Source organism: Megalobrama amblycephala, linkage group LG10 (genome assembly GCF_018812025.1).
Source record: "Megalobrama amblycephala isolate DHTTF-2021 linkage group LG10, ASM1881202v1, whole genome shotgun sequence".
NCBI classification, from domain to species: domain Eukaryota; kingdom Metazoa; phylum Chordata; class Actinopteri; order Cypriniformes; family Xenocyprididae; genus Megalobrama; species Megalobrama amblycephala.
Genome location: NC_063053.1, coordinates 753,812 through 775,934, shown reverse-complemented (window position 1 = coordinate 775,934; position 22,123 = coordinate 753,812). Strand labels below are relative to the sequence as shown.

General features: G+C 37.6%; 2 protein-coding genes across 4 annotated transcripts; both read left to right on the top strand.

Moving 5' to 3' along the window:
- Nucleotides 1-385: 385 nt before the first annotated feature.
- On the top strand, nt 386-10,195 carry LOC125276418 (E3 ubiquitin/ISG15 ligase TRIM25-like). 2 transcript variants are annotated; one of them, XM_048203854.1, is made up of 8 exons: nt 386-698; nt 3,222-3,856; nt 4,887-4,982; nt 6,028-6,258; nt 6,339-6,495; nt 6,641-6,667; nt 6,876-6,921; nt 10,086-10,195. In XM_048203854.1, the coding sequence occupies exons 2-8, from the start codon at nt 3,296-3,298 to the stop codon at nt 10,123-10,125; spliced, it is 1,158 nt and encodes a 385-aa protein (XP_048059811.1). In that variant the 5' UTR covers nt 386-698; nt 3,222-3,295; the 3' UTR covers nt 10,126-10,195. The 2 variants fall into 2 exon arrangements, with proteins under 2 accessions (XP_048059811.1, XP_048059810.1); XM_048203853.1 differs by having other exon boundaries at nt 398-698; nt 6,025-6,258.
- A 1,729-nt stretch (nt 10,196-11,924) lies between these two features.
- Nucleotides 11,925-22,123, top strand: LOC125276416 (tripartite motif-containing protein 29-like). Of its 2 annotated transcripts, none has more exons than XM_048203851.1 (7): nt 11,925-12,312; nt 12,736-13,355; nt 17,332-17,427; nt 18,840-19,073; nt 19,169-19,346; nt 21,152-21,194; nt 21,494-22,123. In XM_048203851.1, exons 2-7 carry the CDS (start codon nt 12,795-12,797, stop codon nt 21,657-21,659), a joined length of 1,278 nt encoding a protein of 425 aa, XP_048059808.1. In that variant the 5' UTR covers nt 11,925-12,312; nt 12,736-12,794; the 3' UTR covers nt 21,660-22,123. The 2 variants fall into 2 exon arrangements, with proteins under 2 accessions (XP_048059808.1, XP_048059807.1); XM_048203850.1 differs by having other exon boundaries at nt 11,927-12,312; nt 12,764-13,355.

Below are 22,123 nucleotides of genomic sequence, written 5' to 3'. Positions count from 1 at the left end.
GGCTACAAGCAAAGTCCCTTTCGAGGAAAGTCTGTTCACTCGGCAGCCATATTTGCAACACTTTCTGGCAGCTATTTCGGACATCCTGACTATCTATTTAATTTGGGAAAATCCTGAAATCTCAAAAACTGCTTTCTAAACTCACAGTTAACATATTTAAAATCAGCAACAAAATCTGACATTAACTTTCTCAGAAATGTTGTTTCTTATGCTCAAATAGCGTTACAAAAAATATTTTTCAAGCTAGATGAGCCAATGCGCATGTGCAGTCCTAAGTCTCAGGTTTCTATGGGAACAGGGTTTCCAACGGCAGCTTGGAAACTCAATCAGCGATTCGATTGGCTCTTGTACGTGGGAGGCGGGATGTATTCCGCCATTTTGCGCGTTGCAGTTTCCCCCATTCACAATAATAGGAGTGAACCATCTTTCTACATCTACAGTTTTTGGTACAAGACATTTTTCTCTTATTTTGTTTTCCTTTTTGTTTTTTTATTTTGTTACCACTTTTCCTTGTTAACACTTTTTTTTTTTTTTTTTACTGTTAGCATAATGCGCGCGCAGTGACGTAACTGTGACGTCTTCCCCCAAATAGTCCATATATACTTGTTCATTTGGCGCGGCTGACTGGAGTGATTGATATCTGACGGCGATTCGTTCGAGTTGTGAGTCTGTCTAACTCTACTGGAGCTAACCAACAGGTGAATTTAACTACTTTATTTACGTTGCATTAGGTTCAGACGTGTTTGTAGGTAGGCTATACGTGAAAAATAAAAGTAGTTTATTAGTATGATAGTGTGGTATTTTCCCACACTTTACCTCAGCATGTGCAAGAGGGTGCTTCACAACGTTTGGGTCCGAGAATGACTGCGTGTGTCCCGCAGCGTTGATCTGGTTTCAAACTCGATTCCATCGAACCCTAGGCAGAGTATGTTTGCTCAAACTGGTCGCTAAATGTCGTTAAATGACGTAATACGGGCGTTTCCACTGATCTGTATTAATATAAATATAGATATAGATCAGAGGGCGAGTCACGGAATCTAGATAAGGCTTGTACGAGAAGTTACTAGATTTGTCACTAGGCTTTTGAAAAAAGGCTCAAAAGAGGCGGGAAGTCGCTAAATCTAGCGGGAAATTGCTAAAATGGCAGCACTGATCTTACGTCATCACAAGCGTGCACGGCGCATGTTCGAAAACAGAACGCTGATGAATATATAGACCTGTAATTTGTTTTAATTAAACTGGTGCTATTATGTGCAGCAAAGTAAACAGTACTTGAGTTTATGTATGTGCATGACATGACAACTTTCATATTACCAGTTTTTCATGCAAACCGAACCCTGTTTCGAACTAAACTGCCAGTGTGAAACCACCCTTAATTGGTTGTGTAGTAGGGCAACACAAAACGCATTTAGACCAGTGTTTCCCAACCTTTTTCTTGCCATGGCACAGTATTGAAAGGTAAAACATCTAAACATTTAACTGATTAGATCAATGAAGAAATGTGTTCTCTTGTAAACAATTTGTGCTCTAATAGTAATTTATTTATTGGTGATGGTAGGACTCATTTGTCATGTACACAACATATAGTAGGCTAAATGATAGTTCATATGGTCAAACATGTAGAGTATACATTTAAACCACTAAAAATGTGTAGCAAAAGAGGTTACCTTTGTTAAATTAATTTATTTCTAGAATAATTAGTGGAGGCCTGTATCTATACATCTGTATTTGTGGAACTAATAGTCATTCTTTGATTTGTTAAACACAATCCAGAATGCACTAAACACACTACTTCATTAAATATAAATAAGTTAATTAGAAAAATAACAAATGAATACAAATATATATAATCATAAGCTGACCAAATAAATAAAAAATAGGTGACTATATCATTCAGCAGCAAAAAGTATGCTAGCCTAATTCTTGAAAAAACTTTGCACAGTAATTTTATAAAATCTAAATATGTTAATATAAAGTTTAAAATTACTATTTGTATTCTTATGGAATTAAAAAAACTATATTTGATTCATATTTATATATGAATGTAAAGATTTGTGTATTTATAATAATCTAAGATTAAAAGATGTTTATTTTAAATTTATTGTGCAGCTTTTTAATGGGGCATCAAGATATGATCGATACAACAGAACAAAATGTTATTAATAATCTTTCAGTGTGCAAAACGATGATAATATGAAACGCTTCAAAACAGCAGCACAAACCGCTTATGCACATCCCGAGTGCGGAATGATGTGCTTGAAGTAATATGGAGTCACAGTGCGCAGTTGCGCTGTGCATTGAAAAGTTCACGGCACAAAGAGAATCCCTGTGTATTTCTACTTCTAACAGTTTATTGATCATATGTTTCTTTTCACTTTTAAATTCCAGTTATTGTGCGTGTGACGCCAATTCATAGTCCTTGTGTTGTGCGATCTAACAGACATCCTGTAGCCAGTATGATGACATCGTTCAGAAACGGCAATAAACTCCAGCAAGATAACGACATTTTATGCAAATCCACAGCCCTTTATCTACATATTAAGTATTATGGTAATATATCATATTTTAGAGTTTTACCTTGCTGACTGTCAACTGAATCAGATTACTTGTTTAAGTAACTAGTAAAGCAATGCATTACTTTTTCAATTTACAAATTTCAATTTTTAGTTATAAGGTTTGACTGACAGTTTGAGGATCCAATGGAGTTATGGGGTTTTGTCCCAAGCTCTTTTAAATCTTTTTCATTGGATTAATAAAACCCACATAAATCTTCACACTGATGTGCCGTGGCACAGTGGTTGCGAAACACTGCACTAGATAACACTGCATACATAAAGGGTGAAAGAGTGCTTTGAGAAATGAGCAGTGATGTGTATATACGGTAGGGTAGATGTGTTTCTGTATCTTAAAGGGTTAGTTCACCCAAAAAACGAAAATTCTGTCATTAATTACTCACCCTCATGTCGTTCCACACCTGTAAGACCTTAAATATAACCTCAAAAATATCTTAATTTGTGTTCTGAAGGTTAATGAAGGTCTTATGGGTGTGGAACGACATGAGGGTGAGTAGTTAAATGAAAGAAATTTAATTTTTGGGTGAACTAACCCTTTAAACTGATATATAGTGCTTTTCAGGGTGGTGCAGATATGTAGTGAAATTTAAAGAAGCAAGAAATGATGATTCATTATTTGCATTTGCATTTTCTCATATTTGCATATAGGAGCCACTCCCATTGTGATTTACACACTCCTGTTATTCTACAGTGAATCTTCCACTGGGCTTGAAAACGCTAACATGGCAGAATCTCTTTTTGGTACTCAAAGTCCTTTAAACTGCCCGATCTGTCTGAATCTGCTCAAGAACCCAGTGACGACTTCTTGTGGTCACAGTTTCTGCATGGACTGTATTAAGAGGTGCTGGGATGTGGGAGCTAATCAAGGTGTTTACAGCTGCCCTACATGCAGGAAGAGATTCAACAAAAGACCAGCTCTCGGCAAAACCAAGGTACTAGCTGATATTTTGGAGGGAATAAAGCAGGAAGCTCCAGCTGGACCTGGAGATGTGAAGTGTGATGTTTGCAAAGGAAGAAAATTAAAAGCCATCAGGTCTTGTTTGGTTTGTATGGCTTCTTACTGCCGAACTCACCTCCGTCCTCATCTGGAGTCTAAAGCTTTTAAAATACACAAGCTGGCTAAAGCTTCTCCAAATCTCCAGCAGCAGATCTGCCCTCAACATCATAAAGCTCTGGAGGTTTACTGCTATAATGACCGGAAGTGTATTTGTGTGGTTTGTATGGGGAATGAACACAGTGGACATAGAATGGTCTCAGCTGCAGCTGCAATGGCAAAGAAACAGGTAAGAAGAAGTAATTTTATTTAATTCTCAATTACAATCGTCTTTGAGATGTTTCTTCTAAAATTCCTTAGTCTGAGCCCAGTTTGGGATTAAACTATTAGTTCACTTCAGAATTAAAATTTCCTGATAATTTACTCACCCCCATGTCATCCAAGATGTTCATGTCTGTCTTTCTTCAGTCAAAAGAAATTAAGGAAAACATTCCAGGATTTTTCTCCATATAGTGGACTTCACTGGGGTTCAACGGGTTGAAGGTCCAAATGTCAGTTTCAGTGCAGCTTCAAAGAGCTCTACATGATCCCAGACGAGGAATAAGAGTCTTATCTAGAGAAACCATCGGACATTTTCTGAAAAAATAAACAATTATATACTTTTTAACCACAAATGCTCATCTTGCACTGCTCTGATGCTCCACGCATTATGTAATCATTTTGGAAAGATCACGTGTGACGTAGTTTACAAAGTGAACATGCAAAGGCTAAGTCAATCGGCCTTTACAAAAAAAGGTAAAACGACGATGTTGGACGATTTTGAAGTTGGAGGAGAAAATGAGATGGAGTTTTTCCCTACCGTGGTACTTCTGACTACGTCACGCGTGACCTTTCCAACATGATTACGTCATGCGTAGAGCATCACAGAGCAGTGCAAGACGAGCATTTGTGGTTAAAAAGTATATAATTTTTATTTATTTTAGAAAATGTCTGATGGTTTCTCTAGATAAGACTCTTATTCCTCGTCTGGGATCATGTAGAGCTCTTTGAAGCTGCACTGAAACTGACATTTGGACCTTCAACCCGTTGAACCCCAGTGAAGTCCACTATATGGAGAAAAATCCTGGAATGTTTTCCTCAACAACCTTCATGAAGAAAAAAAGACATGAACATCTTGGATGACATGGGGGTGAGTAAATTATCAGGAAACTTTAATTCTGAAGTGAACTAATCCTTTAATATCTTTTCTACAGTATTCAAAAGTTGATTTTTAAGCCGCTTAAGAACAGGATTCTTATAGACTGCAAATTTATCCACAGGAGGAACTGAAAATAAAAAAGAGGGATTTCATTCAGAAAACCAATGACTTGAAGAAGGAGGTTTATCAGTGTAAGAAAGCTGTGATCTCTTATAAGGTAGGTGTGATTGATGGCTAAAACGAGGGTTTAAACAAGATAAGAAATTAAAGTTCCTATTATAGCCAAACAGCTGCTAACAAATAAATACTAACAGAGTTGTGCTGGTTAAATAATAAGTTGGTAGAATTTGAGCATAGCCTTGTGGCATATGGTGCAGCTGCGCCTTTGGGTGACCAAGTTCGAGTTTCCTGTCTATCTCTACTGCCCTATCAAATAAATTTGGGAAAATTTGATAGAATATTATTTGAAGAGGTTCTTGTCTGTGAGAGAAAATAACTCACTTTTGGTGCCACTCAGTGGACACTTCACTTGAAATCTGCTATGCGTAACTGCAGGTAAATTTCCATTTTTAAAGCGGACCTATAATGCCTCTTTCACAAGATGTAATATAAGATCCCCAGAATGTGTCTGTGAAGTTTCAGCTCAAAATCCCCCACAGATCATTTATTATAGCTTGTCAAATTTGCCCCTATTTGGGTGTGAGCAAAAACACGCCGTTTTTGTGTGTGTCCCTTTAAATGCAAATGAGCTGCTGCTCCCGCCCCCTTTCCAGAAGAGGGCGGAGCTTTAACAGCTCAACAACAACAAAGCTGGAGAATCTCACGCAGCCAAAATGAGGAAAGTGTTCAGCCTTACATTGTTCAAACCGGAGTCGACACTGATGGAGAGACTCAGGAAGAAGTTACAACTTTTAGACGTTTCTGAATGGTTAGTGGATAAATTGATGTAGTTGCTGTGGAGTTGATTCAACTCATCCACTAGCATGTGCCGTCATGTTCATCTTTTGTGTTGAATTGACCCTCGTTTGTGAAGCAGTCCGGCGTAAAATGACGGCATGTCAACAACACTCTACTACAACAACTCTCCCTCTTCTCTAAAGCAGCACAACATGGCCACGCCCCCTTTGTTGTGTGTTCTCGGGGGCGGGGCTTATGTAAATTTTAGGATTAGTGATGTCACCAACCCAGGAAGCTCGTTGTAGTTCCTACCAGCCATTTGTTGAAGTCCTTAAAAGAAAATATCTCCCTTTGCATTGCAGCAGTCTGCACAGGCAGCAGTGGAGCACAGCGACAAGATCTTCACTGAGATCATCTGCTCCATTCAGAAGAGACAAGCTGAGGTGAGAGAGAACATCAGAGCTCAGGAGAACAAGGAGGTACAAGATGCAGAGAATCACATAAAGACACTGGAGAAGGAGATCTGTGAACTACAGGAGGAGAACCGTAAACTGGAGCCACTTTTACAGACAAAGGATCACGTTTACTTCTTCCAGGTGGCAAAAATATCTAGAGGATTTTTAATGAAATGCTGCATTGTTGTTTCTGACATATTTAGGATTTTTTTTTCTTCCAGTGGCAGAAGTACTCCATCTCTTCTGGAGTTTCCCAGCACAGTTCATCCAGTGATGTTGGTAACCTGACATTTGAGAGGGTAGAGCAGTGCGTCTCAGAGCTGAAAAACCAGCTGGATGAAGTCTGTGAGGAGCACATGAGTGAAATATTTGACGAAGGTGAAATAACATTATCCACATTTTTTTGTTAGTCAAGAACTGATTTAAATTATACCATGAAAGTGTTTATTATAAAGCTGTTTACTGTGTTATACATTTATTCAGAGAAATTTCACATTGTAAGTGAATGTGTATCTCTTTGTAGTTGCTGATGTCCTGATATTCCAGGATGGTACGTACATTATTCTTAAGGGCAAAATTAAAAAAACATAATTTATTATTGTATTATAGGTTATTCTTATTCCTTGGTTCTTGTTTTGCAAAAGATTTTAATAACAGCTATTACTATTTAGGAAATTAAACAGGATCTCATTATACCTGTAGCACTTACTGTCACATGTTTGCTCTCTTTGCATGCATGCTTCACTTTTTAATTATAGATTACTTCTCTGAAGAGGAAGAAGAGATGGATGACGAGGAAATGTGGTAAGGGTATTTATTACAGTTATTGTATCCACACATTTTCTGTTGAAAATAACATCTTATTTCTAAAAATGTGAGTTTTGATTGCAGTGGCTGAGATGTTTAACACTCTGAGGTCTAAAAACGCGCCGGCGCGTTTTGCAGGTTTTTTTTCACATTGCAGCAAAACAGACTTAAAATACTCTGTCATTTTTTGTCATAGAGACATAAGTAATACATCAATTGGAACTATAGAATATCTCCTTTTATTTGTATACACTCAGAGTAAAAACAAAATGTTGTGCTTTTTGTAAAATAAAGAAAACTAACATGATGCGTGATCTCTCATCTCCCTCTGAACGAAGTCCAATCTGATAGTTCTCAGAAAATGAAGTGTAACTTAGTGAATACTAATCACAAAAAATTCATACTTATGTCTAACAAAACGTTGAAATGTCAGGTTTTAAATCGTGCAAGTCAAATCGAAAACAAACATTCTGTGTTTATGTAATCTGTATGAAAAGAGAGCCATGTCAGAAGTCCGTGATTCAGCTCATTACCCACTAATGCGGCCACGCCCACGGAGCCAGCGCTATTCACAGGCAAATTCAGAGACAACACATGCATTCATCATCTCAATCGTGTATTTATTGCCTTGAAAATTTGTTTATCTGGATGAAAAAGCCATGGTTAGCGATCTCTGGAAGACATTCAGTAAATTCCTGTTTGTTTTCTTCTATTGATAAGTTTTAAGTGAGTTTTTGTTTCTTTAGCGCCCTCCGGCTGTAGTATGAATTGGTAAACACCATTCATGGAATATCGTCTTCTTCTTAGGTGAATTTGTGGACTAAAATGCACAGAGCGCCCTCCGGCTGCAGTATGAATTGCAAACACCAGCGCTCATAGAGATAACAATGAATATTAAATAAAAAATAACTCCTCTGTATAGAAAATTGACATAAACATATGAGAATCCTATATTTCTCCAAATGTGCATGCTTTTGAACTAAAAGCCTATATTCAGACTCTTTGCATCACAGAAATACATTATATTTTAAAGTATAATATAAAACCATTATTTTATATTGTAATAAAATTTTTCTGTATGTTTCATATACCATGATGAGCTTGAGACATCACAGAAGTTTTTTTTCACAGCCTACCTGACTGAAATGCCTCATTAATATGCAAGTCATTTCAGGTCATTACTATTCAATTCTTTTGTCTTCACAGGTGAGAATGAGCCATTATTCATGGAGATTCACGCCTCCTCGCATACCGTGTTTCTTGGCAAAAAGTGTCTTACAAAAACTAAATCAGTATATTGTTTTAAATGAAAGAGTAGTCAGCATAATTTTTACATAATTTTGAAGCAAAAACTCTAGTCTACAACCTTCAATACCCAAAAGTCTTGTGAACACAGATTTAATATACTTTTATTGGCCTTATATCAGTGACTTAAGTTTTTTGTTTTTTCAGTAACCACGCATAAATGTTATTCCTTCAAAAACACAAACATGTACACACATGTTTCTCACATATTATTGTAGCCTAGTTTGTGCTGAATACAGTGTAATGGCACTTGTGTCATTAATATGTTTATGAACAACTGAAAAAAGCACAAATGTCAGGGCATGTCAAAACTTCTCCAGGCCCCAAATCAGCCTCAGACTCCAGAGGGTTAAAGGATTAGTTCACTTTCGCATTAAAATTTCCTGATAATTTACTCTCCTCCATGTCAAGATGTTCATGTCTTTCTTTCTTCAGTTGAAAAGAAATGAAGGTTTTTGAGGAAAACATTCCAGGGTTTTTCTCCATATAGTGGACTTCACTGGGGTTCAACGGGTTGAAGGTCCAAATGTCAGTTTCAGTGCAGCTTCAAAGAGCTCTACATGATCCCAGACGAGGAATAAGAGTCTTATCTAGAGAAACCATCGGACATTTTATTAAAAAAAATAAAAATTTTATAGTTTTTAACCATAAATGCTCATCTTGAACTAGCTCTCTTCTTCTTCTTCTCTATTAGAAATCCAGCAGTGTAGACACTACTAAGTGTATTACTGCCCTCCTCAGGTAACTAAACTAAATTGTCATATACAATATGCTAGTGCAAGTATATAACAACTAGTTCAAACTTTGACCTGTGGAGGGCAGTAATACACTCAGCAGTGTCTACACTGCCGGAATCCTAATAAAGAAGAAGAGGGCTAGTTCAAGATGAGCATTTGTTTATATAATAATTATATAATTTTTTATTTTTTCAGAAAATGTCTGATGGTTTCTCTAGATGAGACTCTTATTCCTCGTCTGGGATCATGTAGAGCTCTTTGAAGCTGCACTGAAACTGACATTTGGACCTTCAACCCGTTGAACCCCAGTGAAGTCCACTATATGGAGAAAAATCCTGGAATGTTTTCCTCAAAAACCTTCATTTCTTTTCCACTGAAGAAAGAAAGACACGAACATCTTGGATGAAATGGAGGTGGGTAAATTATCAGGAAATTTTAATTCGAAAGTGAACTAATCCTTTAAACCTAAAATAAATGACCAAATGAATGAAGCCTTGATGAACATAATTTTCCTTCAAAAACAAAAATATTTTTGATTGGTAATGTTTGTGCACATTTGATGTGCATATTTTTTCCAAGTGCATTATTTTCTTTTAAAATAATTTGATAAAGTACATATATAACTTCATTCTATAACATCTTTATAGTTTAAATTCACTTTTAGTACATTTAAATACATAATATTTTGTTTTATCTTAAACCCCCAAAATGTCAGGTGGTGCAACTGTCCGAACAAATGAATAACAGACTAAGATAACTATTTAAAATGGTGTCTCAGTAATAAAAAAATAAAAGCTAAAGTACATAATTTTAGGTTTGAAACCTTACATATAAACACACTTTATGAATATCAGTAGTTTTAAAGCTGTTGAGATAATTGAAAAACTCTCAAATGTCAGGGTGGCACAACTGCAAACATGGCTCATTTATTATGAATATTATGGAAGGTAATGTAAAGAAGTGGAAATGTTTGTAGATCTCTCTCAAATAATGTTAAAAACTGCTAATTCAAGTGTAATTTGGTACACTTTCCGTGTGTGTGTATGTATATATATATATATATATATAATATATATGTGTGTGTCAGTTTGCTCCTTAAAATATGATCTTTGATTGCAGGGACGATGTTGAGGATGAAATGCTTCCTGGTATATATTGATGACCCTTCAAAACATCTGGACATCATCATTCTTTGCTATTGTAAAATAAAATATGTGACAGCACCAAAATTGGAGATGGTCTTCATTAGTGCTGGGCGGTTTGACCCAAAATCTCTATCACAGGTCTTTTTTTTCTTTTTTTCTTTTTTTTTTTTTTCTTTTTTTTTTAGATTTTGGCGGTTTCACGGTATGTCACATTTTTTTGCACTGGACCTTTATTTTGGAATATTTAACTGTCAGGAGTACAGGGAATATATTATATAAACAATTACGGGGATTCGATTAGAACTACAAACACAATGTTTAAAAATACAAGTATGGTGGATGTGCGAGAGGTTATGTAGTCTTAGATGTAATCGCTATCTAATTTGACAAAAAGATATTTATTCAGTATTATTCCACATTATGTTTCACCTGCAACAGCATTGTGAACTTTTATAAAGATGCATTTGATCATTAACTTTTAAATGCATAATTTTGCAAGTACATGAGGATAGTCTCTGCATGAAAGATCCATGAAAGTATGTACTTTTTTTTTTCACAAAAACGGTACATAATTTTACGGCATATAAGTAGGCAAACGGTCTACTTTCACTTCGTGAAAGCACTTCTGTTTTGAAATATGCACCAATCAGGCATAACATCATGAGCACTGACAGGTGAAGTGAATAACACTGATCATCTCTTCATCACGGCACCTGTTAGTGGGTGGATATATTAGGCAGCAAGTGAACATTTTGTCCTCAAAGTTGATGTGTTAGAAGCAGGAAAAATGGGCAAGCGTAAGGATTTGAGCGAGTTTGACAAGGACCAAATTGTGATGCTAGACGACTGGGTCAGAGCATCTCCAAAACTTCAGCTCTTGTGGGGTGTTCCCGGTCTGCAGTGGTCAGTATCTATCAAAAGTGCTCCAAGGAAGGAACAGTGGTGAACCGGCGACAGGGTCATGGGCGGCCGAGACTCATTAAAGGCTGACCCGTGTGGTCCGATCCAACAGACGAGCTCCTGTAGCTCAAACTGCTCCAGAAGTTAATGCTGGTTCTGATAGAAAGGTGTCAGAATACACAGTGCATCAGTTTGTTGCGTATGGAGCTGCATAGCTGCAGACCAGTCAGGGTGCCCATGCTGACCCCTGTCCACCGCCGAAAGAGCCAACAGTGAGCATCAGAACTGGACCACGAGCAATGGAAGAAGGTGGCCTGGTCTGAAGAATCACGTTTTCTGATGAATCACGTCTGGAGAACACATGGCACCAGGATGCACTACGGGAAGAAAGCAAGCCGGCGGAGGCAGTGTGATGCTTTGGGCAATGTTCTGCTGAGAAACCTTGGGTCCTGCCATCCATGTGGATGTTACTTTGACACGTACCACCTACCTAAGCATTGTTCAGACCATGAACAGCCTTTCATGGAAACGGTATTCCCTGGTGGCTGTGGCCTCTTTCAGCAGGATAATGCTCCTGACACAAAGCAAAAATGGTTCAGGAATGGTTTGAGGAGCACAACAACGAGTTTGATATGTTGACTTGGCCTCCAAATTCCCCAGATCTCAATCCAGTCGAGCATCTGTGGGATGTGCTGAACAAATAAGTCTGATCCATGGAGGCTCCACCTCACAACTTACAGGACTTAAAGTATCTGCTGCTAACATCTTGGTGCAGATACCACAGCACACCTTCAGGGGTCTAGAAGAGTCCATGCCTCGACGGGTCAGGGCTGTTTTGGCAACACATTATTAGGAAGCCTGATCAGTGTACAACTCTTATGTACATTTTCAAGTCAAGTCACCCTCATTTAAATAGCGTTTTTACAATAAAGATTGTTTCAAAGCAGCTTTACAGGGATAATAGGAAATTAGAGTAACAAAGATAGTTTTGGCTGTACAGTATCTCTAGAACAAAGTCATTATCCAGCTTAAGTGCTCTCTTAAGCTTAAGTTGTTGTGCTGAACGCTGTTATTGGAAACTCCCGCGTTGAAGGCAGTAGTTCAGCAGTAGTGCTCAGGTTGTATCAGGTAGAATTGGGCACTGCCTCTTTAACAGCAACCCACGCTTTCCTGTTCAGTTTCCTTCTTCTGCAGAAAACATGAATCATTCACTGTTCCATCTCTGTTGCTCATTTGCGTTATTTTATCATCTTCATTAACACGGTTGACAGTGGAGTGACTGACACTGGTCCAAGACAGAGGTAATGAAAGTGTGTTTGTGTGTTGAGATGAAAAATAAAAGGTATTTATCCACACTCCAGCTCAGAAAGTTGTTAGGGCTGTATTGTTTTAATTGTTGAGTATTAGATATACAAAAAAGAGCTTTTACCACTACTGAACCTGACAAACATGGCAGACAACACTACATACATTAAGTGACTCAACTCTTGTGAGGGAATGCTTTGAGAATTGAGCATTTACTGTAGAATTGGGTGTATTTACAGTAGGGCAAATGTGTGTCTGAATTTTACATTTATATGTAGTGCTTTTCTTAGGATGATGCAGACATAGGGCCTAGGAAATATAGTGAGATATATAGTGAAACTTGAGAAACATCCAGAAGCAGGAAATAGTGGTTCATTCTTTTTACTTTCATTTTCATTTCATTACCTTTCTGATTTCAGAAGATTGTAAACTCCTGTTTTTCTACAGTGAATCTTCCTCAGGGCTTGAAAACACAAAAATGGCAGAATCTGTCTTTGATCCTGAAGGTCCTTTAAACTGCCCGATCTGTCTGAATCTGTTTAAGAACCCAGAGACGACTTCTTGTGGTCACAGTTTCTGTAGAGACTGTATTAATAAATTCTGGGATCGGGAAGCTAATCAAGGTGTTTGCAGCTGCCCAACATGCAGGAAGAGATTCAACAAAAGACCAGCTCTCAGCAAAACCAAGGTACTAGCTGATATTTTAGAGGGAATGAAGCGGGAAGCTCCAGCTGGACCTGGAGACGTGACGTGTGATGTTTGCAAAGGAAGAAAAGTGAAAGCCATCAAGTCTTGTTTGGTTTGTATGGCTTCTTACTGCCAAACTCACATCCGTCCTCATCTGGAGTCTGAAGCTTTTAAAAAGCACAAGGTGGCTAAAGCTTCTCCAAATCTCCAGCAGCAGATCTGCCCTCAACATCATAAAGCTCTGGAGGTTTACTGCTATAATGACCAGAAGTGTGTTTGTGTGGTTTGTATGTGGAATCAACACAGTGGACATAAAACAGTTTCTGCTGCAGATGCGATGGCAAAAAAACAGGTAAGACCTCAAAGACCACATCTAATCTTACCTGTAAGATAAATAATTGGGATATTAAAGGGGTCATGAACTGTGTTTTATTGATTTATAATGTTTCCTGTGGTGCACCTATGTTAGTATGCTTTTTACATCAAAAATGGTCGTCAAGTCAAGTCACCTTTATTTATATAGCGTTTTTTACAATGTAGATTGTGTCAAAGCAGCTTTACATTAATAACTGGTAGGCCTACATTATTTTGGCTGCACAGCAGCTCTTAAAGAATAGTGTCAATGCAGGCAGATCAGAAGCACTGTTGAATATCAAATGTCAAGTCAAATGTCAAGTGTCCCCAACTAAGCAAGCCAAAGGCGACAGCGGCAAGGAACCCAAACTCCATCAGGTGACAAGTGGCAAATAGGTGTTAAAATGGAGAAAAAACCTTGGGAGAAACCAGGCTTAGTTGGGGGGCCAGTTCTCCTCTGGTGAACAGTGCTTTGTTATGAATCAGGTTGCTATCATAAGTCTGATAGGATCGCAACAATCAAAGTATTTATTTCAGTTCCATCCAGTTGAGGATCGTATTCATCACGCCGGTATGGACGGTTTGTTGAGGAACTGTGGCACTGGCTGTCGTGTCGATGAGGCCTTCACAATGGATGATCTAGTCGACTGGATCTCTGCTGATACTTCAGGGCTGCGTTGTGGTCGTGTGATGGCACCGGTCCTTGGTCTCAGCTGGATACGGCCCAGATCCGGTTGACTACGGTAAACCTCGGGATAAACAGAAAGACTAATATTAGCATAGATGCCATTCTTTTTCTGATGTAACGAGTACATCTGGTGTTATAGGAAGTGTTCCCGGTTCCGGCTGACCTAATTTATGCAGCCTAATTATCCTTTAACGGATTTGAAAATATAAATTTTCAAAATGACTTATTTCAAGTCACCTTTATTTATATAGCGATTTTTACAATGCAGATTGTGTTAAAGCAGCTTTACAGTGATAACTGGTACATAATTTTGGCTGCACAGCAGCTCTTAATGAAAATGGTGTCAATGCAGGCAGATCAGAAGCATTGTTGAATATCAAATGTCAAGTCAAATGTCAAGTGTCCCCAACTAAGCAAGCCAAAGGCGACAGCGGCAAGGAACCCAAACTCCAACAGGTGACATCAGGTGGCAAATAGATGACAAATAGGAGTTAAAATGGAGAAAAAAACCTTGGGAGAAACCAGGCTTAGTCGGGGGGCCAGTTCTCCTCTGGTGAACAGTGCTTTGTTATGAATCAGGTTGCTATCATAAGTCTGATAGGATCGCAACAATCAAAGTATTTATTTCAGTTCCATCCAGTTGAGGATCGTATTCATCACGCCGGTATGGACGGTTTGTTGAGGAACTGTGGCACTGGCTGTCGTGTCAGGGCACCAGTCCTCTGTCTCATCTGGATACGGCCCGGATCTGGTTGACTACGGTAAACCTCGGGATAAACAGAAAGACTAATATTAGCGTAGATGCCATTCTTTTTCTGATGTAACGAGTACATCTGGTGTTATAGGAAGTGTTCCCGGTTCCGGCTGACCTAATTTATGCAGCCTAATAATCCTTTAACGGATTTGAAAATATAAATTGATAATGTGTTATGTGTATGCCAGGTTAAAGAGATGCGTTTTTAGTCTAGATTTAAACTGACAGAGTGTGTCTTCATCCCGAACAATGCTAGGAAGATTGTTCCAGAGTTTAGGTGCCAAATAGGAGAAAGATCTACCACCTGTGGTTGATTTTGATATTCTAGGTATTATCAGCTGGCCTGAATTCTGAGATCTCAATAAACGTGAAGGACTATAATGCTTTAAGAGCTCACTTAGGTACTGGGGGGCTAAACCATTTAGTGCTTTGTAAGTAATTAGCAAGATTTTAAAATCTATACGATGTTTAACAGGAAGCCAATGCAGTGACGACAGAACTGGGCTAATATGGTCATACTTCCTAGTTCTAGTAAGAACTCTAGCTGCTGCATTTTGTACGAGCTGCAGTTTATTTATCAGGCGAGCAGAACAACCACCCAGTAGAGCGTTACAGTAATCTAGCCTTGAGGTCATGAACGCATAAATTAACTGTTCTGTAAACGCCCACTGCTGTGATTGGCTGATATCATTGCATATGAAATAGCTAAGTATTACTCTCTTGAAAACTTTTAGCATGTTTTACTATTACAGCTCTCAAGTTTAATTAATAATGAAAAGTGCTACGTTACATTTAGATTGTGGCTTTATATTTAGATTTTGGCATGAAAGGTTGCAGTGATGAACATTGTAGTCGATCACAGACATGTTGTTGAGCGCATGAAAGCAGTGATCTCTTCTCCTCATTGAAACTCAATTTCTGCACACTAATGAATGTTTTCATCATAACTAACAGTGAAAACACAATGTAACTAAGAGATTTGTTGAATAAAATGGGCGCGAGTCCAGAACTCAGTCACTGATAAACTCTGTTTGATTGGCAGCTCCAGTGATTGTAAAGGGAGCGTTCTTTGATCGTTTTCTATATATAATTTAATCATAAGCCCACACGGTCGGTTGCATGATTGTCTGCTGTGAATAAAATGACACGTGCTTGGAATAGTGAGAAATTCAGATTTAATTTAATAGGTGTCATTTATTATTGGGTTATTTAGATCTGTTTAAAAATAGGAAGATGAATATGCTATATAGTTGAAATTGTTTTTTTGCATTTTTATCTCATTGTCATTTTAAAAATGGGGAATTTAGTGGAAATTAGTTAATGCAGCCTTTTATTTACAGAATAGCCTACTACATGAGGTAAGCATGAAGCTGCTTTGTTTATATTTTTAATATAATTTTATATAAATGGTATTGCACACCTGTTGCTGTCAGAATAACTGCCCATTTGTGCTTTATTTCTCTTTCTCCTTTTTGATCTTCCCATCACTGTAGTAGAGCAGTGATAAAAATAGTTTCAAACATTTCAATAATATATATATCTTTAAAATGCATGCAAATAAGCTCAGCATTTATCATACTGTGCTCCGAAGTGACCAAAAAGGATTTCAACAGTGAATTTGGTATTGATCTATTCTTGTAAACTCACAGATGTGCATTCGGACGGCAATTAAATTCCCACACAACCTTGGTGTTTGTCAAAAAACAGTAGGTACTTCGGCCGGGGATTTTTACGCAGGTGGTCGAATGGACGGCAATAAAATCACAGACTACCGTCTGTAAATGGTGAAAATACCTTGCGTCCCACTGAGAAACGATTACCACCCGAATAGGGCTTATAGTTTAAATAACAGGTTATTTTCATCCTACTGAGAGAAACGAGGTGAAGTTGAGCGTTTAGTAACTGGTTTGATTTACTGACACACAGACAAAGATCATCTGACTGTACATGAATCATTAATATCAGATCAGGCATTAGAATGAACACAGTTACTGACATGTTGTTGCATTACTGTCGAGTCCATATCGTAAAAGTCTGAAATGCGATTGATTTATCAAAGAATCCACAGTGAAATGAACCAAACACAAATAAATAAAGCTCAACTGAGACATTCACATTGTTGAAAATAACCATATTCCTGCATTAGGATCCTTTGAAAGGTAATGTTATTTTAGTCCTGTATCGCTCTTCTCTCCTCCTCATCTCACTAACACACCAGTGGGCGGGGCTAATGTTGCTATGATGAAGTAGGCGTTGATTTCTTCTGCGGAGGCGGAGTTTCACCTATCTATAGGCACATTCGTGGACGAGTCGTTCTCTGGGTCTGGCGTCAATAAAAGCTTTTATTGGACTAACAAGGAAGTTTTAGTTCTGAAACTTACAGGATGAACTCTTATATATCAAAAGCTCAAGGAAAAGTTGATTTCTCAGTTCATGACCCTTTTAAAGAATATCTTAATAACTGTTGATTTTATTGTGTTATTTTAAGTTGCTGAAAATCAGTATTCTTATTGATTGAAAATTCATTCACAGGAGGAACTGAAAATAGTAAAGGAGGATTTCATGCAGAAAATCAACAACATGGACAAGGAGGTTCATCAGTTTAGGAAAGCTGTGATCTCTTATAAAGTAAGTGAGGTAACACTTTAGAATACTGATCCTTCAATAATGAATAACTACACAGGAACAAATGAATAATGCATTATTAACACTCTAGTAACTAACTAACAATAAACTCTGATGAATGAATTAGTAAGTAATAGTGCTCAGTTGAAGGTGGTAGTTCACTATTAACTAATCAGTAACTACTGTTTTTTCATTCCTCCCAGAGAACTACTAAGAACTACTATATAAAGGTTCATAATTAATGTGAATAATGAATAATGTATAATTAATTCTAAAGTAAATGTCTTGGTAACCCACTAGTAATGACTGAAATATTACCAAATGGAATTATTAATTATTTGGATCAGTATTCTAAAGTGAGAAACATGATAACTCTCTAGTAACTACTGAAATCATTGTAAACTTTTGAGGTTTTTGTATGTTTTTGTATAGTAATTCCTTATGATATATTTGGTAACACTTGATTAATTACTCGTGGGTTACTATGATCTTCACTTTAGAATACTGATCCAAATAAGAAGTAGTTACTTTAGAGTTATATAGTAACTTTTGAGTAATTACTATCAAATACTTTACAAAAACCTCATAAGTTTACAATGACTTCAGTAGTTACTAGAGAGTTATCATGTTTCTCACTTTAGAATACTGATCCAAATAATTAGTAATTATTAAGGATTTGGTAATACTTCAGTCATTACTAGTGTGTTACTAAGACCTTTACTCTAGAATTAATTATACATTATTCATTATTCACATTAATTATGAACCTGTATATAGTAGTTCTTAGTAGTTCTCTGGGAGGAATGAAAAAACTGTAGTTACTGATTAGTTAATAGTGAACTACCACCTTCAACTGAGCACTATTACTTACTAATTCATTCATCAGAGTTACTTGTTAGTTAATAGTAGTTACTAGAGTGTTAATAATGCATTATTCATTTGTTCCTGTGTAGTTATTCATTAATGAAGGATCAGTATTCTAAAGTGTTACCATAAGTGAGATTAACAGCTATAAATGAGGGTTTGAAGGAAAGTTCTTATAGCTGATAACAAATGAATACTAACAATAAAGGTGCACTGGCTGAATAAAAAGTAGTGCCCTTGTGCCATACACTGCTGCTGTGCCTCGGATGACAGAGTTTGATTCCTGGTTCGCGGTCCCATTGTTTCATGTCTATCTACTGTACTATTAAAATAAAGTTGAAAAAGTTAATAGGATAGTGTTTGGAGATTTGTATTGCTCTTTGTCAGTTAATGTATTAACTAATGTGACCGAATCGTAAAGTGTTATCAGTTTTTACGATTGTTTCAGCTAGATAATGTTTCCTGGTCCAGTGTGTCAGAAGTTGTGTGTGTGTGTGTGTGTGTGTGTGTGTGTGTGTGTGTGTGTGTGTGTGTGTGTGTGTGTGTGACAGCGCTCTGCACAGGCAGCAGTGGAGCACAGCGACAAGATCTTCAATAAGATCATCCGCTCCATTAAAAAGAGACAAGCTGAGGTGAGAGAGAACATCAGAGCTCAGGAGAACAAGGAGGTACGAGATGCAGAGAATCACATAAAGACACTGGAGAAGGAGATCTGTGAACTACAGGAGGAGAACCGTAAACTGGAGCCACTTTTACAGACAGAGGATCACGTTTATTTCTTCCAGGTGGCAAAAACATCTAGAGGATGGCTTGTTCATGAAATGCTGCACTGTTGATTCTGTTACTGTATTATTTATTGTTTTTTTTCTTTTAATTGCAGAATAACTCTTTCTCTTCTGGAATTTTACAATACAATTCATCCAAAGATGTTAATAACCTGACATTTGAGAAAGTAGAGCAATCTCTCTCTGCGATGAAAAGCCAACTGGAAAAAATCTGTGAAGAGTTCATGGGCAGAATATTAAACAAAGATGAAATAACCTTCAGCCTCCCAAAAAGTAAGTACTTTCTTTCTTTCTTTTTTTTTTTTTAAAAAAAAAGACAATTTAAAGGTGCTATAGAAACTCATGTTATTAGTTTAATATATATATATACAGTGGGTACGGAAAGTATTCAGACCCCTTTAAATTTTTCACTCTTTGTTATATTGCAGCCATTTGCTAAAATCATTTAAGTTCATTTTTTTCCTCATTAATGTACACACAGCACCCCATATTGACAGAAAAACACAGAATTGTTGAAATTTTTTTTTTTTGCAGATTTATTAAAAAAGAAAAACTGAAATATCACATGGTCCTAAGTATTCAGACCCTTTGCTGTGACACTCATATATTTAACTCAGGTGCTGTCCATTTCTTCTGATCATCCTTGAGATGGTTCTACACCTTCATTTGAGTCCAGCTGTGTTTGATTATACTGACTGGACTTGATTAGGAAAGCCACACACCTGTCTATATAAGACTTTACAGCTCACAGTGCATGTCAGAGCAAATGAGAATCATGAGGTCAAAGGAACTGCCTGAAGAGCTCAGAGACAGAATTGTGGCAAGGCACAGATCTGGCCAAGGTTACAAAAAAATTTCTGCTGCACTTAAGGTTCCTAAGAGCACAGTGGCCTCCATAATCCTTAAATGGAAGACGTTTGGGACGACCAGAACCCTTCCTAGAGCTGGCCATCTGGGCAAACTGAGCTATCGGGGGAGAAAAGCCTTGGTGAGAGAGGTAAAGAAGAACCCAAAGATCACTGTGGCTGAGCTCCAGAGATGCAGTCGGGAGATGGGAGAAAGTTGTAGAAAGTCAACCATCACCAGTCGGGGCTTTATGGCAGAGTGGCCCAACGGAAACCTCTCCTCAGTGCAAGACACATGAAAGCCCACTTGGAGTTTGCTAAAAAAACACCTGAAGGACTCCAAGATGGTGTCTTGTCCTTCATGTGTCTTGCACTGAGGAGAGGCTACAAGACACCATCTTGGAGTCCTTCAGGTGTTTTTTAGCAAACTTTCTCCCATCTCCCGACTGCATCTCTGGAACTCAGCCACAGTGATCTTTGGGTTCTTCTTTACCTCTCTCACCAAGGCTCTTCTCCCCCGATAGCTCAGTTTGGCCGGACGGCCAGCTCTAGGAAGGGTTCTAGTCGTCCCAAACCTCTTCCATTTAAGGATTATGGAGGCCACTGTGCTCTTAGGAACCTTAAATGAAGCAGAATTTTTTTTGTAACCTTGGCCAGATCTGTGCCTTGCCACAATTCTGTCTCTGAGCTCTTCAGGCAGTTCCTTTGACCTCATGATTCTCATTTGCTCTGACATGCACTGTGAGCTGTAAGGTCTTATATAGACAGGTGTGTGGCTTTCCTAATCAAGTCCAGTCAGTATAATCAAACACAGCTGGACTCAAATGAAGGTGTAGAACCATCTCAAGGATGATCAGAAGAAATGGACAGCACCTGAGTTAAATATATGAGTGTCACAGCAAAGGGTCTGAATACTTAGGACCATGTGATATTTCAGTTTTTCTTTTTTAATAAATCTGCAAAAATGTCAACAATTCTGTGTTTTTCTGTCAATATGGGGTGCTGTGTGTACATTAATGAGGAAAAAAAATGAACTTAAATGATTTTAGTAAATGGCTGCAATATAACAAAGAGTGAAAAAATTTAAGGGGGTCTGAATACTTTCCGTACCCACTGTATACTGTATATATATATTGCTTGTGCTCATGTAATGTAAAAGAGACTGAACATGATTCAGTGTCCTGATATACTCACAGCGAAGATCTTTTTCATTCTTTGTTTCATTTGTCATAGAACGGAAGAGAGGACCAGAGGAGAAACCAGGTGCACGTGCAAGGCAGGTACAACTTTCATAAGTTTTGAAAATGGAAACAAAACCTTTTTTCTAAAAATGTGAGTTTTGATTGAAATGGCTGAGATGTTTATTAAATAAATGAAGCCAAAATAAATTACCAACTAAATGAAGTCTTGGTGAACATAATCTACTTTCAAAAACAAAAAGCTTACAGATCCCAAACTTCTGAATGATGATTGTGCTCATTTGCTCTGTAGTTGATTTACCAAACTATCTAATAATTTTATTAAGATTAATAATTCATGTAAGATTGCTCCTTAAAATGTAAACTTTGATTGCAGGGATGATGACGATGATGATGATGATGACGATGATGACGATGACGATGACGATAATGATGATGATGATGATGATGACTCCGAAGACTCCTCAGGCACAGTTTACATGTTTACTGGTTACACAGGGTCCTGTGATTCCTGTAACGCTGAGAGCCCTGAAAGCATCTAAACATCATCATTCTTTTTCCTAGATCACAATAAGGCACCAACATTGGAGATAGTCTGCATCTATAGGACCTTTAAAGGCTATATTATAATTAGCAATTTGGCTTTAAAAACTGGGATTTGTAAGCAACTGTACCTTTTCCCAGTCAGTCACCGTAGCGCACACAGTTCCATAAGCTACAGAGAAAAGACATGCCTTTATTAGATTGTGTTGGGAATAAATTTCCAAAACATTCGAATTGGACAATGAATTGTTCTTCGGAGCCACACAAAATATTGTCAAATTCCAGCACTAGGTGGTGCTATAACAAAAATGTTCTTATAATTCTGCAACCATTTTATGATGGAAGTTGAAGACCATCATTCCATTTCATTGTCATAGATGTGCTCACACATCCTTATTGGTCCAAAGATCATCTGAACAAATCAACAAAAAATAAAATGCTTCAATTTCAACTGAGAAATGTA